Source organism: Aotus nancymaae, unplaced genomic scaffold, assembly GCF_030222135.1.
Source record: "Aotus nancymaae isolate 86718 unplaced genomic scaffold, 86718_ANA_hifiasm-v0.15.2.pri h1tg000003l, whole genome shotgun sequence".
Classification (NCBI taxonomy): Eukaryota; Metazoa; Chordata; class Mammalia; order Primates; family Aotidae; genus Aotus; species Aotus nancymaae.
In genome coordinates, this window is record NW_026988414.1 from 22,408,579 (window position 1) to 22,423,748 (window position 15,170).

Genomic DNA, 15,170 nt, shown 5'->3' on the forward strand with positions numbered 1-15,170 from the left:
TCATGCCTTGAACTCTCAGGACAACACAGATGGTGTCTATTCCCAGCTCCACCTGCCAGCCTTGGTTACTGTTCCTTAAGATAGACAGTTCCACTGTAGCCACTTTCCACCCGTCACCCTCACAACCACCCTTCTCCAAGTGCAGATGAGCCCTTCCAGAGGGTGGCACCAGATCTGAATGTGGAGGAGGGATCTGCCTACCATTCTACGTGTCCCCCTTGGAGGACGCCAGCCAGGGACAGGGTTTTGTTCAGAGCGTTTATGTCCCTTTTCCTTGAACGTTGCCTTCTTGTTTGGGCCCACTTGCATGTGGACGTCTCTCAAATACCTGAAACCCAACATGATCCAATCTCAGCTCCTCACGTTGGCTGGTGTCCAGCCCATGGCTGTTCCTGTGTCTTGGTAAGGGGGGCCATTGTTTCAATACTACAGGTTTGCACCTATTGGAAACGTCAGTCGTCCCTCACTTCTCTTATTCTTTCACTGTCCTTATGCTGTTTCTCATCTTGTTAATTCTACCTCCCAGACATCACTTGCATTTGACTCCTCCGCCATCCGCACTGCACTCCCCGCCTGCAGCCACCATCGTATCTTGCACTGTCTAGCTCAGTCGTGTCCAAACTGTCCCCCTGTCTTTGGTGTCACCTTCTCCCACACCGTGCTTTACGAGAATAGCAAAGTTATCATTTTCAAATACATATCTAAGAACGTCACTCCCTGCTTCAATACCTGTTCTCCGCTTTTTCAGCGTTTCCTGCCTTGACCTGTGCTGCTGCTTTTGTTTGTTATTTTAAGTGTTTTGCCAGAATGCCCTCTTTTTCCCACTTGACCACCTGTTCAAACTCCTATTAATTCATCTTTCAAACTCAAGCTCAAGCGCACCTGCTCCAGGAAGCCTCTCCTGGCCTCATACAGTATCCCAGACATCTGAGCATTTACACTGTAGCATGATAATATTATCTGATTACTTGTATTTCTTCTCTTGTGGACAATGAATTCTTTGAGGGCAGGGATGGTGCCCTGTTCAGCTCTTCTTCCTTAAAACCTGACATGGTTATTTGGCATTTAATAGACATTCAGTGACTATTTGGATGGATGGATGGATGGATGGATGGATGGATGGATGGACGGACAGATGGACAGATAGATGATGGATGGATAGATGGTGATGGATGGATGGATGGATGGACAGACGGACCGAACAGATGAACAGACGGATGGTTATATGAAACTGAATGGGGCCCCAGGATACAAACTCCTAAGTTTTCATAATGGGATGCCCCCTTTGCCGCTTCCACATCATTTTTCCATATCACGTGAGCAACATCACACCATATTTATTGTACTCTAAGGACTCAAACATATTTACTTTGACAAGTTTGGTAACTATCACCCATGAGCAGGACTGTGTGGTAGGTGCCCCTGCGGGGCATCTGTCAATGAGAAATTCTCAGAGAATTCAGGGACGAATTGACTGAGGTTTAGCAAGTGCATTCTTGCCAATGAGGTGTCCGATATCTGTAGGGGAAGCCTAGAGGACAGATTCATGATCTGCTGTTCCACCAGGAAAGAGACTGAAAGCTCCGAAAGCACCATACCCGAACTATATTCCCTCTGCCACTTTGATCTTGTGCCCTTAATGAGCTGTTTCCTGTGGAGACTCTCTCCGTGTCACAAAAATGTGTATTGGAAGACAGTATTCTTTATTTTACTCAAGGACCCTTATGCAAGGAGCCATGTGGGAAATTTCTCCAGGAATTTTATTCAGAAGAAACTGTGCCCTCTGGGTGAACTGTTCTGCATTCCTCTAGCCCCGCGCTATTCCAGCTGTGGCCACAGGCCAGCAGCAGCAGCAGCAGCAGCACCTGAGAGCTGGTCGGATGCAGAATCTCAGACCCACACAGACCTGCCGAATCATACTCTGCATTGAGCAGGACCCCAGGCGATTCGTGTGCACAGCACATTCTCAGAAGCTCTGATCTTGCAGATGCTGAGAACCATTTAACCCACCTTCTCTTTGCACCTGAGCTTCTAGATTCCTGAGTACATTATTTGCTCTTTTATTTTTTTATTATGATAACTTTTTTTTCCTTTTTGAGATGGAGTCTCTCTCTGTCGCCAGGATGGAGACAGTGGCAGGATCTCAGCTCACTGCTATCTCCGCCTCCCGGGTTCAAGCAATTCTCCTGCCTCAGCTTCCCTAGTAGCTGAGATTACTGGGGCACACTACCACACGCAGCTAATTTTTGTATTTTTAGTAGAGACGGTGTTTCACCATGTTAGCCAGGATGGTCTCGATCTCCTGACCTCGTGATCCGCTTGCCTTGGCCTCCCAAAGTGCTGGGGTTACAGGCATGAGCCACCATGCCCAGCCGTTCCTTGCTCTTTTAGAGTAACTCACCCAATCACCTTGGGTGATCTTCTTGGTACTTTGCCAAGAGGTTTTATTCTTCATTCACTTAGCATTTCAGTTGAGCACTCCCTGTGTGCCTGGTCCTATGTTCCCCAGCACTAGGAGAGGAATAGAAAGAGCGCTAGGGTCTCCTGACCCTGAGAAGCTCCCAAAGCAGGGCCCCTGTTCCATCACACTGCAATTTGAGAGCAAGACTTTAACGACAGGCAGGGTTTGGGGAGGTCTTTGTAATTTTCTAGGGTTTAGGAAGAGCTACAGTTCGGAAGCGTGTGTTTTCTGGAGGGTGAATATTTGTTTGTCTGCCTGGTGGTCAGTCTGTGTCTCACATTTCTCTGTCTCTGCCCCTTTCTCCCCAAGAAAACCAGGGTGTTGTCAATCCCACATGGGTACTTCCACGGTGTCTCCCCCTCCTGCCTCAGGGACCAACCTCTTCTACTCCTTCCTTCCCCTAGTCATTGACTCCGTCCCACCCTCACCGTCTTTGCATCCCTCATCCTGCCCCTTTCTTCACTCCACTTGTGGAATTCACAGGGCAGCTCCCCGACGCTCCTCAGCCGCACTGCATTCGGCCCAGCGGATGGAGGAGGCGCCCGGGCTTTGGTGCCTTCACCCCTGGCCACCCTGTGCTGTGTCCAGCTGCCACCTGCTCATTGCATCTCCTTATTTGATGTCCTCTTCCTTGTATGTCTGTCCATCGTGCACACTGAACCAAACATCACCACTTGATGCCCTACAAAGCACCTCTGTACATGGTTGAGCAGGCTAAAAATCAGCCATTTGTTGAAATAAATGACTAAGAGTAACCGCTCCAACCCTGCTTAGATAGAAAACAGGTTAGGGCATAAAATGACCTGGAATATTAGTACTAGCAGCAATAGTAATAGTAGTAGTACTGTTGTCATTTAATACCATGGTCTATTTTAGACAGACCAGTGAGTTTTAAATTCAAAAAGAAAAACAGGGCTAGGGATGGTGGCTCACACCTATAATCCCAGCACTTATGGAGGCCAATATAGGAGGATTGCTTGAGACCAGGAGTTCTAGACCAGCCTGGGTAACATAGTGAGACCGTGTGTCTACAAAAAAATTTTTTAATTAGTTGGACGTGGTGGTGGATGCCTGTGGTTCCAGCTACTCGGGAGACCAAGATAGGAGAATCACTTGAGCCCAGAGATCAAGGCTGTGGTGAGCTGTGGTCACGAAACACCACTCCAGCCTGGACAACAGAGAATTATCGTGTCTCAAAAGAAAAAAGAGTGGATGTGGGGAGGGGAGGGAAAGAGCGGGAGAGAGAGACAGAACAAGAACTGGAAATACCATTTTAACTTGTTTTGTAACTGCCAAGCAGTTGTCCTTTCTGCCACTAGGTGATGCTCTTGTAAACAATGAAACCTAGCAAAGATGCTGTATTTGGGGGCAATTTTTTAAAGCTTCCTTTTACGTAAGTGAAAGTCATTCTTTTTCAGTCCGAAAACTTGTGTACAACTTCAATTCCAAAATGTTCCGTCTCTGAAATGACTTCCCATCCATAACACCCTACCCACAGCCAGCAACTTAGACACCATAAGGCCAGGCTCTTGTCCTCTGTATAGCTGTGTTTCTCCAGTGGTCTCTCAATGAATATTTTATTCAAATAGATTGTGATTATGAATCATTCTGTGTGAATATGATACAGATTTTGTATTTAAATTAAGTTCATTTGAACTCACTAGGAGAAAGAGAAGCACCAATTTTATGAAAAATCCTTGGGTAAGGGCTGGAAATAAAGGTCGAGAGAGAGGCAGTAGCAGCTGTCTTTTGTCTGGGTGTCACTGAATGACTTGGTCTCTGTGATTTTCTTCTCACTTCACCTTGGATGAGGTTAGGATGGGGCAGAGTCTTAGAATGTAGGACAGCACCATTTTCAGCAGCTCTGTAAGGTGTCTGTGCTGGGCCTGTGGCTCTGGAAGGGGCTGGTGTGGGTGATGCAGAGATGTTAAGGGTCCTGTCCTGTACAGTGACAGTAAGGATGGCTAGTCCTTGTGACCCTGAGAGGTTAGAAATGGGGGTCTTGGGAATGGGCTCTGCATAGCCTGAAGGGGGAAGAAAAGCTCAGGACACACATCGGTCAGGCTTCTGTCTGCTAAGTGAGGGGGAAGCTACTCAGCCTCTTCTGACCTCAGTTTCTTCACCTATGAACCGGGAGTTAGAGCAAAAGAGCACAGAGGTCTGTTCAGTTCTCATCACCTGTAATTCTCTAAGACAGCGCTGTCCAGCAGGACTTCCTACAGTGGGGAAAATGTTCTCTAACTGCACTGGCTAATACAGGAGCCCCTGGCCGCATGGATCTAGTGAGCATGTGAAGTATGGCTGGTTTTTTGTCTTTATTTAAATTTAAGTAGCCTCATGTGACTAGTGGCTACCATACTGGACAGTGCAGCTCTACGATACAGAAGAAACTATATTAGATAGAGGAAAATTAAAGATGATCTCAGCGTGACAGTTAATGGATGTCACAGGCAGATCATGCCAACTAGGAATAATATAAATCTCCTGAATCCACAATAGTCCCATTTCCTTTGAGGAGGTAAGAGTCCTATGAAGCAGAACCATCAGCAGAAATGAGACAGAAGGAAAAAAGCTTTCAGAAGGGATGGGCCGTGCATCTGTGTGAGACTGCCTGGCAGAGCCTGGTTCAGTAATGAAACCACCAGAGTAGCTGGGCACATTTCCCTGTCACCCTTCTAAAGCAGCAGGGAAGGGAGTGGAGTTTTTAGCAGTTCCCGGATCCACCCTGCCTCCTCTCCCTTTTGCCCAAAACCATGTGACATTGTCTAGGCCAGGTGCGGGCAGGGGTGGTCTGTGGGCCCTGGGTGTACTCAAATCCCACTGATGACCTGTGCAGCTGAGCTTCCAGGGAAACATATGGCCCTAAGGTGCCAGGCCCCTACATCAGTAATGTTTGCTCTAATAAAATATTAACCCAGTTATTAATATCTCCTCCTTCCCCATGATGAAGGAGTTTATCCGAGAACAATCCAGCACAAAGCTACCTGACCCAGAAGTCATCCAGTTCTGTGTCTCCATCTTCAAATGCTCCAGGCTCCTGCTCACCTGACGGCGTCGATCAGCAGTTCTTAGATGACTTCCACAGGGTGACCAAAGGGGGCTCCACCGAGGACGCCAGCCAGTACTACTGTGACAAGGTGAGCGGGCACAGGTGGCCGGGTGACCCACCCAGGCTCGCGGCCCCTTGTGGGCAGCTGAGTAGCTCTGACTAAATGAAAATCTCTTATCACCAACTGCTGGAGAGAGATGTGATGTAAATGACCACTTTCAAACGTTTTCCAGAATGATAATGGTGACGGCTACTTAGTCTTGATCCGTATCACACCAGATGAAGATGGAAAATTTGGATTTAATCTTAAGGTATGTTGAGTATTTATAAAGGAAGCTTTATGCTGTGAAGCAATCTTTTGATGAGTTTTTAATTTTCAGTAGAAATGTGGCATTCTTAAGCTACATAAGGAAATTGTTTCAACCCTCCCAATTGAGAGTTGGGTTTTTGTTGTTGTTGTTTTTGTTTGGTTTGGGTTTTTCGGCTTTTTTTTTTTTTTTTTTTTTTTTTAAGAAAATCTCACTCGTCACTCAAACCTGGAGTGCAGCGACATGATCACAGCTCACTGCAGCACCGACCTCCCCAGGCTCAGGTGATCCTCCCACCTCAGCTGGGACTATTGGCATGCACCACCACACCTGGCTAATTTTTTAAATATTTTTTGTAGAGATGGGGTTTCACCATGTTGTCCAGGCAGGTCTCAAACTCCTGACCTCAAGCGATCTACTCACTTTGGCCTCCCAAAGTGCTGGGATTACGGGCGTGAACCACCATGCCCAACCTAGAATTGAGAGGTTTTTTTAATGTGGACTTAGCAGATGCCAAGTGCCAAGTTCCTGCTCTGTGCCTGGAACTGACTGTGCACTAGATTCATAGCACCTTCTTCAGTTCTGATAACATGCAGTAAGGTCAGCATTTTAAACCCATTTTACAAATGAATACTGAGGCTCCAAGAGATGAAGGCACTCACAGTTGGCAAACAGATCTACCTGCTTCAGGAATGCCATTAAAGGAATCCCTCAGCATTGCTAAAGCTGATAAGAGAAAACAATTCAAGTTCAACCAGCAGGGCCACCACTCCCCTCCCGGCACCTTTAAGCAGGATCTGCAAACTGAACCCATAGGCCAAATCCCATCTATTTCTGTAACTAGTTTTTTCGGTAACAGCCACACCCATTTGTTTACTGGTGGGTTAATGGCTGCAGAGGTGAGCAGTTGCAACTGAGCTCTCACTCCCACAAAGCCTCTCTGGCCCCTTACAGAAGTATTTACTCACCCCCTACTCTAGGACACAGTGAGGGCAGGTGGTCCACGACCCCCCAGCTGCCATCGTGCACAGCCTCATCTGCCCCAGCAGCTGCATTAAGGGCGAGCCCTCACAGGCCAGATGCACTCACAGGGTGTGCCCCTTTCCCAGGCCTCGCTCGCCTCTGCTGAAAGCGCCCTTTTTCAGCAGCATTCAGAAGACACGCGTAGAGTACCTCTCCCGAGGGTGTCTGCGTTTTTAAGGAGGAGCTTGAGTGCATCTTTTAGTTCATGTACTGTGGGGATGGCAGAGGGAGGCTTCTGAACAGAGTCCTGGTCAGCCTGCTGGATCCAGAGGGGTCAGGAATTTGTTCCCTATTTCTGAAATGACATGTGATTCGAATTGGTCATAGTGAAGTTTGAGGCCTCCCTGTACCAAAGACTCACATTTATTGGTACCTGCATGTTGTTGATGCTGTGAACTACTTAAGTATTATTTTTAACTTAAAATTTTTTTTTGTTTTACTTTACAATGTTTACAGGGAGGAGTGGATCAGAAGATGCCTCTTGTGGTATCAAGGATAAACCCAGAATCACCTGTAAGTAAACACGTTCCATGTTATTTCTCGTGTTTGTTTTTCCCTAATTCTGACAGGTTTGTTTTTCCCTAATTCTGACATCACCATGTCTTCTAGAACCTTCTGCTTAGTGTGGTCTTTGAAGCCATGGCACCCATGTTAACCTGGAACCTCATTAGGATTGCAGAATCTCTGGCCCCAGCTTAGGCCTATTGAACCAGAATCTGCATTTTTAGCAAGAGCCTTGAGTGATTGGTATGCACATTAAATTTTGAGAAGTCCTTTCAGGAGAAGGAAACTTAGGCAGTCTGCTGTTCTGCTCACTCTAAGGGGCACGTGGGCCCCTTGCCTTTTCCCACCATCTTTCCACCAGCGCCCCCTTTGCCCTCTGTGTAGGCCTTCTAAGAAGAGTGTTTGCTTTTTTCTTTCAAATTTATTTTTTTGTTTTTAGGCCAGGCCTAGTGGCTCACACCTGTAATCCCAGCACTTTGGGAGGCTGAGGCAGGTGAATCACTTGAGGTCAGGAGTTCAAGACCAGCCTGCCTGGCCAACAGGGTGAAACACCGTCTGAACAAAAATACAAAAATTATCTGGGCATAGTGGCGCACAGGTGTGATCCCAGCTACTCCAGAGGCTGAGGCAGGAAAATTGCTTGAACCCAGGAGGCAGAGGTTGCAGTGAGCTGAGATCGTGCCATTGCACTCCAGCCTGGGTGACAGAGCAAGACTCCATCTCAAAAATAAAATAAAATGAATTTATTTTATCGTTTTTAAAATAATAAAATATTAAGCAATTTTTTCCTTTAATATTTTCATTGTGCATACTCAGGGTGTACAACATGTGTCTTGTTACACATATCATACTGCAGTCAAACAAATTAACATGTTCCTCACTTTCCATAGTTAAGCCTTTTTTTTTCTTTTTAAGAGACAGGGTCCCACTCTGTCACCCAGGCTGGAATGCAGTGTTGCAATCACTGCAGCCTCTTACTGGGCTCCAGCGATCCTCCTGCCTCAGCTTCCCAACTAGCTGGGACCACAGGTGTGTGCCACCTCACCTGGCTCCGCAGTTACCTTTTAATCATCTGCCTTTTTAAAGCAGTAGGAGTCACTGTGCCTCCTTACAGCGAACCATTTTGGGATTTTACTCTGAGGCAGTCCTTAAGCTCTTTTCATTTAACTTTTGTTACTGTTTATGGTTTCTGTAAATTCAGAAGGCTGGCTTTCCTGTGCTATTCACTTCATTGCCTCTCTCCATAATGGTTTTTGCCTCTGCGGTGAAGCTTTCAAAAGCTTTCACCTTTGCACAACAGATAAATACTCACCTCTAGCTGGCAAGTCACTTCCCAGCAGTACATCTAGAAAACAAAGGGCTGGAAATGGTGTAGTTACATTGTAATAAGTGAAGGTTGACTACCGCAGAGAAATGGCTTCAGTAATTTTTTTAGCCCTATTCTGAAGTGTTTCACAACTTATATTCTGAGCAGGACTTTAAAAATCTCACAACCATCTACCATGTCCTCAGAGCAGTGGATGTATTGTAAAAATAATGATGATACTACCCACGGGAACGAAGGCAAACCTGATCATGGTCTCAAGTGTCTGGGAGCAGAGCGAGTCAGGGTTCTTCCCCAAGGACTGTGTTATGGTAACAGGAGAAACTCGCTTTTCCCCTCCACCCAGGCGGACACCTGCATTCCTAAACTGAACGAAGGGGATCAAATCGTGTTAATCAATGGCCGGGACATCTCAGAACACACTCATGACCAAGTGGTGATGTTCATCAAAGCCAGCCGGGAGTCCCACTCACGGGAACTGGCCCTGGTGATCAGGAGGAGAGGTAATGGCCACCTGGGGAGGGGAGGAGCCATAGGGACACTGCCCTAGCAAAGCCAGCCCTGCTGCAGCCCTTTATCTGCTCTTGAAAATGTTGAATTTGTAGCCAACATTTGAAAATCAAGAATCTTCACATAATGACCCGATGTTTGGCTTCTCACTTGAAAAATGTGAAGATCTGCCCACATGAGGCCTGTCCCCATGTGGCCAGTCTTCTGGAGGGAGGCAGCGCCACCCACCCCCTTGCTACAGGTCATGAGCCCCCCGCCCCTGATTCCTCCCAGGCCCAATGCATCCCACGTCATGCACTCCCTGTGTGGCATGGCCCTGCAGACATTTGCATTTTCAGCCCCTTCTCAAAGGATCGGGTTATGTTTTATTAATGTGTGTTTGATTTTTGTCAGAGAGACAGTGAGGAGAGCAGGGCCTGACTGTCATGGGTGATTCCTCACTCTGCCTCTGCAGGCTGGGGACCCTGCGTGAGTCACATACCCAGCCTGTGGCTCAGCTCGCTCAGGAGTGAAGGAGGACAGCAGTGGTCCCAACTTCACGGGGTTGTTGTGAAGATTAAATGGCACTTGGGGCCAGGCACTGTGACTCACGCCTGTAATCCCAGCACTTTGGAAGGCCAAGGCGGGTGGATCACTTGAAGTCAGGAGTCAAGACCATCTTGACCAACATGGTGAAACCCTGTCTCTACTAAAAATAGAAAAAATTAGCTGGGCGTAGTGCCATGTGCCTGTAGTCCCAGCTGCTTGGGAGGCTGAAGCAGGAGAATCACTTGAACCCAGGAAGTGGAGGTTGCAGTGAGCCAAGATCATGCCACTGCACTCGAGCCTGGGTGATAGAGCGAGATTCCATCTCAATAAACAAATAAATAAATGGCACTTAGACTGGAAAGCACCTGGATCACTGCCTGATGGGGGCATAGGTTTGAAGGACGGCCTCTACTGAGCATCATATTGTTGTCTTTATAGTTGTTGTTATAAAATAATAGTCAAGTTCCTTGAACCCCCTGCACAGCTGTAAAATACTGGAAGTAAATGAAGGTTGTGCCTGCAAAGCCCTAGCCCCGCGTCTCTGCCTGCCTTGCACATGTGGCTCACACCCTACACTGCTGCGCTCCTGCCTTGGCGCTGCTCCCACTAGAACTCTCAGCCCAGAGCCACCAGGACCAGCTCTGACCCCACCTCCTCCATGAGGCCTTACTAGATCTCCCCGATCCTCACCGGTGCAAAGTTGGGGTGGGTCCTAGCTTTGCTTTCACCCGTATTGTATTTAACACGAAGTGAGAATGTGTACTAAGGAGGCGGGGCTGAAGCACAGAGATGTTAGGACTAAGATAGTTACGTGGGAGTCTCCCTTATAGAAATGGCCATGAGTTAGGAATTGAGCTTTCAGGAATGGTGGTGTCACAGGGGGAGCCTGGGACCTCACCCCCATGCCTGGGGAAATGCCCATTTTAGGGAAGTAAATGAAAAAATCTGAGAAAGAAAGGGGGAGTTGGGATGAGTAGAAGAATAACCAGGTCAGAAAGAGTTAGCAAAGACAATATGGTTTTTAAAAAGACATTATTTCCCTTTCCTCTACCTTTGACAAAAGCCTCTGAGTACTAAACACCGTTATTTAAAACTAACCAGGAAGATTAGTATGTCATTTTATGTAATTAGCACACATTGAATCATTCGCCTAGAAGTAGTATCTTTGGTGAAAATGATTACCCTGTAGCTTAATCATTTAATAAGATGTTTTAAACCATCTGCATTTAGGTGTCATTGGTGTGATTTGTTTGAGGGAAACTGATAAACCTGAGTGTTGCTGCACAAGTCAGATGCACTGTCTTGTACATTACAGCTGTCCGCTCATTTGCTGACTTCAAGTCTGAAGATGAACTGAACCACCTTTTCCCTGAGCCCATTTTCCCCATGTGTCCGGAGGGTGGGGACACTTTGGAGGGGTCCATGGCACAGCTAAAGAAGGGCCTCGAAACCGGGACGGTGCTGATCCAGTTTGAGGTAAGAGCTCCTAGGGACTGAATCTCGAGGTCTGGGCCTGCTATGTCACCTGTTGGGCTGCCCCTGCCTCTGAGCAGCGGAGGAAATGAGCCCTTGTTTCCTCAGTCAAGATGATTATGTGTTTCGCAAACGAAAACAGTCAACTGAGTCTTTGTGAGGACTGACAGGTCAGACCTGTGCTTGCCATGGGGTAACAGGGCACAGCGGGCAGCCACTGTCTCAGGCTGGGAGCAGCAGGCAGGGATCAGGATGGCTACCCTCACTGAACTCTGGCTCACCCTCTTCTTCTAGTAACATTTGGTAGTCATGGAGAAACATGCCAGAAACTGAGGAGGAGGGACTCTGAGCATATTTAGCTGCCAGCATAAAAGCTCAAAACTCCCAGCAGTGAAGGCAGTAGAAAGGCAGTTACGGGTGAGGAGCCCAGGGTGGGTGAAGGAGCCAGCTCTCTGACTGCCCCCAGCCTTGTGCTGGAATTTGGAGCAATTAGTGTCATCCCATGAGGGCATAGTAGTGTCTTGCCCTCCCAAGTTGCCCAGAACCCTATAAACACAAGTAAGAAACCAAAGTCCAAACTGTCTTCCCCAGAGGAACCTGGGACCCACAGGATTCAGGCTGTTGAGAAAGGTACACACAGACATTTTGTATAAAACAACAGGGAACCAAAGGAGGCTCAGCTTTTAACCAGTTTTACTGATTACAAACAACTAAAATAGAATGGGTTCATCTTCCAAATTTATTTCCTTATTTTTATTTTTCAAGTATGTTTTTCTTTAAAAAAAAAAAAAAAGCAAAACAAAAAATAGTGACAGGGTCTCGCTATGTTGCCCAGGCTAGTCATGAACTCCTGGACTCAAGTGATCCTCCCGCCTCAGCCTTCCAAAATGCTGAAGTAACTGGCGTGAGCCACCACACCCAGCCCATCTTCTAAATGTATTTAAAAGTAGAAGAAAACAGAGTCATTCCTATAATAAAAGAAATAACATTGAAAAGAGTAAAATAGGTCAATGAAAGAAAATAGATCATCATTAGAAATAACAGTCTGGGTTCATAAATTTAGGAACAGGGTCTCACATAGGACTCAAAAACAAGTCAACAATGCATTAGAAAACCACATAAAGGAAAAAGAAGCAAAACTCGGACATTTGTGAAATATGTGTCACTGCAAATAATTCAGAAGCAATAGGAATGTTGAACGCGAAGGAATGCAAAGCAGAAAGCTTTGAGTGAAAGATTGATTTTATAATGCATGTGAAAATACATTAAAGCAATGTGTATTGAACAGCAGTAGAAAGCAAAAATCACAAGGGAAAAAGTAAAGGTAACTGACCCAAACAATCGACAGGAAATTTTTTTAATTTTTTTTTTTTTGAGACAGGGTCTCACTCTGTTGCCCAGGTTGGAGTGCAGTGGTGCCGTCTTGGCCAATGCAGCCTCCACCTTCCAGGCTCAAGTGATCCTCCCACCTCAGCCTCCCAAGTAGCTGGGACTACAGGCGTGCACCACCACTTCCGGCAAATTTCTTTTTTAGTATTCTTTGGTAGAGATGCAGTTTTGCCATGTGTCCCAGGCTGATCTCAAACTCCTGGGCTGAAGCAAGGCACCTGCCTCAACCCCCCAAAGTGCTGGGATTACAGGCATGAGCCACTGCACTCTGCCATTTAATATTTTTAGTTAATCATCTTGACACAATATAAAACAAAAATTATTTACCTTATGTAAATGAAGTCTGTATTAAAAGGATAGTAACAATATTAATTACTTGGGTAGAACTAATAGATCTATTACTGAGTATTCTACAAAGGGAAATAGCCCTTCTTTTCAGTGGCCTACAGGAGGCTGTTCAGGCTTTTGGTTAAAAAGAAGAAAATGTAGAGGTTATCTTCCCTGGCCTTGCCTTGCAAAAACGTTCATATGTTGAGCAGTGAAACTCATTCATACTTTTACACACTCCAAAATTGAAACAAGGAAGAACTTAAAAGCCAGTCTCAGCATATACTGGTGTTTTGGTATTAGAGAGGACAGGAAAGGCAGTGTGAAGTCATTTGTTAGTTCATTGATTTAGTGAGTGTGTCTTGGGTATTTCCCTGGATCAGGACCCTGATGAGGGAAGGAGAGGGGAGTTTCTGGCCCCAAGCAGTTTACAGTCTAATTTTAGTATGTTTGAGGAGATGTATCATGATCAACAGAAACGGCTGAGGACCAAGACAGGGTATAATGTTGTTATACAGAATGTACGTTCTGCAGCAGCTGGAGGTGAGAAGACTCCCGGAGATCCTTGGAGATGTGGGATTAATAAAGAGGTGGATAGGATTAAGTGCGGTGGGGAGCATATTCCAGGAATATCTCAGACCAGACGCAGATGAAGCTCATGGGGTATCAGATAGCATAAAGAGACAGGCCTACCCGGGTGGACAGCGCGGTGCGGGTCCTGGGCAAAGCAGTGCAGGTCCTGGGCGATGCCTCCAGGTGACAGACGTCCTTCAGCCCTGCCAGAACTGGTTCCAGTTTAGCAGATAGTCCACAAGGAGGCGCTGTGGGCTCTCACTGTGGAAAACCCAGAGGCTGGGGTTGCCAGTGTTCCAAGAAGCCTCCTTCACTGAGGTGGCTCCACTTCGAGGTGTGTTTTACATATTGGAATCCCACAGGTGATTTCCTTCGAAAAGTGTTCAACTTTTTAAGAAATTTTCAAAGGCATTAGAGATAAATACCCACCCTGTCCCCTACCTGTGTTTCTCAAAGGGTAACCCTCCGACCACTTGTACGGAGATCACCTGGGGAGTTTATTAAATCAAAGCCCCACCCACAGCTACTGGATGGGCTACACCAGGCTGGGACCCAGATACTTGTACACAAGACCGGCACCTATTTGGATGCACACACTGTTCCAGAGGACAGGGCTGGGGGTGTGAAGATCGAACCAGAACCACTGGCTCACTGCTGTGCATCCGAGGTCTTGTCTTTGGAGGCTATGGTGGGATGATAGCATAAGAAACAAGAACGTATACGTTTTAGGTTGTGTTTCAGTGTCTACACATTTCCTTCATTTTTGTCTATACATTTCCTTAAGTAGGAAACCCTTCTTTTTAATAAGATCATTGCAGAATTCCAAAATACAGAACCAGTTGAAAGCAGGTCTTCTCTGTGACCTTCAGTGGAGTCAGTGGGGTCCTCAAAGCCCAGCCTCTTCAGTCTTCCCTCACTGGCCCCCAGGGAACCCTAGGCTAGACCATCCTGTGAAGACCACTGTTACAGGTGCGAGAAAGGTGTCTTACAGAGCAGCCAGAGGAGAGGAAGAAAAGGAAACCAAATAAAATGGGAAACTAGTAGGAAAGGAAAGCTTTCATGAGCACTTACTATGTGCCATGGGCTTTAAGGGATGTCACCTTAGGTAATTCTCACAGGAACCCTGTATAGATGCTGTCATTACCCCAGGTGTAGGCATGGGGGAACACAGTCTCGGACAGGTTATGTGACCTCTCCAGGGTCTCACAGTAAATGTCACAGACTGATTGGAACCCAGGGAGGCCAACCCAAGAGCTGGTTCTTAGCTATTCTGCCATAACCTTTGAAAAGTACAAACTGCTGTTGATGTGCGAGGGTTGTTATTAGAATAGTAGAACATCAGAGCTAGAAAATATCTGAGAGGCTGTGTCGATACACAGAACTGGACAGATTTTAAATCCTGGTTCTACCCTCACTTCCTGTGTGGCCTCAGGCATGTCCCCTAATTTCAGTGGCCTCTGTTTCCCCATCTACAAATTGGGTATCTTGTGAGTTCATTGAAGAGTTAGATGAGATAAATACTTAATGTGTTGTCTGGTATGCGGTAAAAGTGCCATGAAAAGTAACAGCTTTTATTTATAAATAGAAGCTCCAAGATTCTGTAGAACATACCCAATGTCTGCGTAAGAAGTGACCACAGGCTGGACATGGGGGCTCAGGCCTGTAATCCCAGCACTTTGGGAGACCAAAACAGGGGGATCA

General features: G+C 46.5%; 1 protein-coding gene across 6 annotated transcripts in view; it reads left to right on the top strand.

Annotated features, from left to right (window-relative positions):
* PTPN3 (protein tyrosine phosphatase non-receptor type 3) overlaps positions 1–15,170 on the top strand; it is a 120,388-nt gene that overhangs the window by 84,379 nt on the left and 20,839 nt on the right. For all 6 annotated transcript variants that reach the window (XM_064379059.1, XM_012439062.2, XM_012439065.2 and 3 more), the window contains 5 exons: positions 5,412–5,598; positions 5,744–5,821; positions 7,298–7,354; positions 9,016–9,172; positions 11,023–11,183. In XM_064379059.1, coding sequence (XP_064235129.1) covers positions 5,412–5,598; positions 5,744–5,821; positions 7,298–7,354; positions 9,016–9,172; positions 11,023–11,183 — 640 coding nt within the window. The remainder of the gene's footprint in view (positions 1–5,411; positions 5,599–5,743; positions 5,822–7,297; positions 7,355–9,015; positions 9,173–11,022; positions 11,184–15,170) is intronic.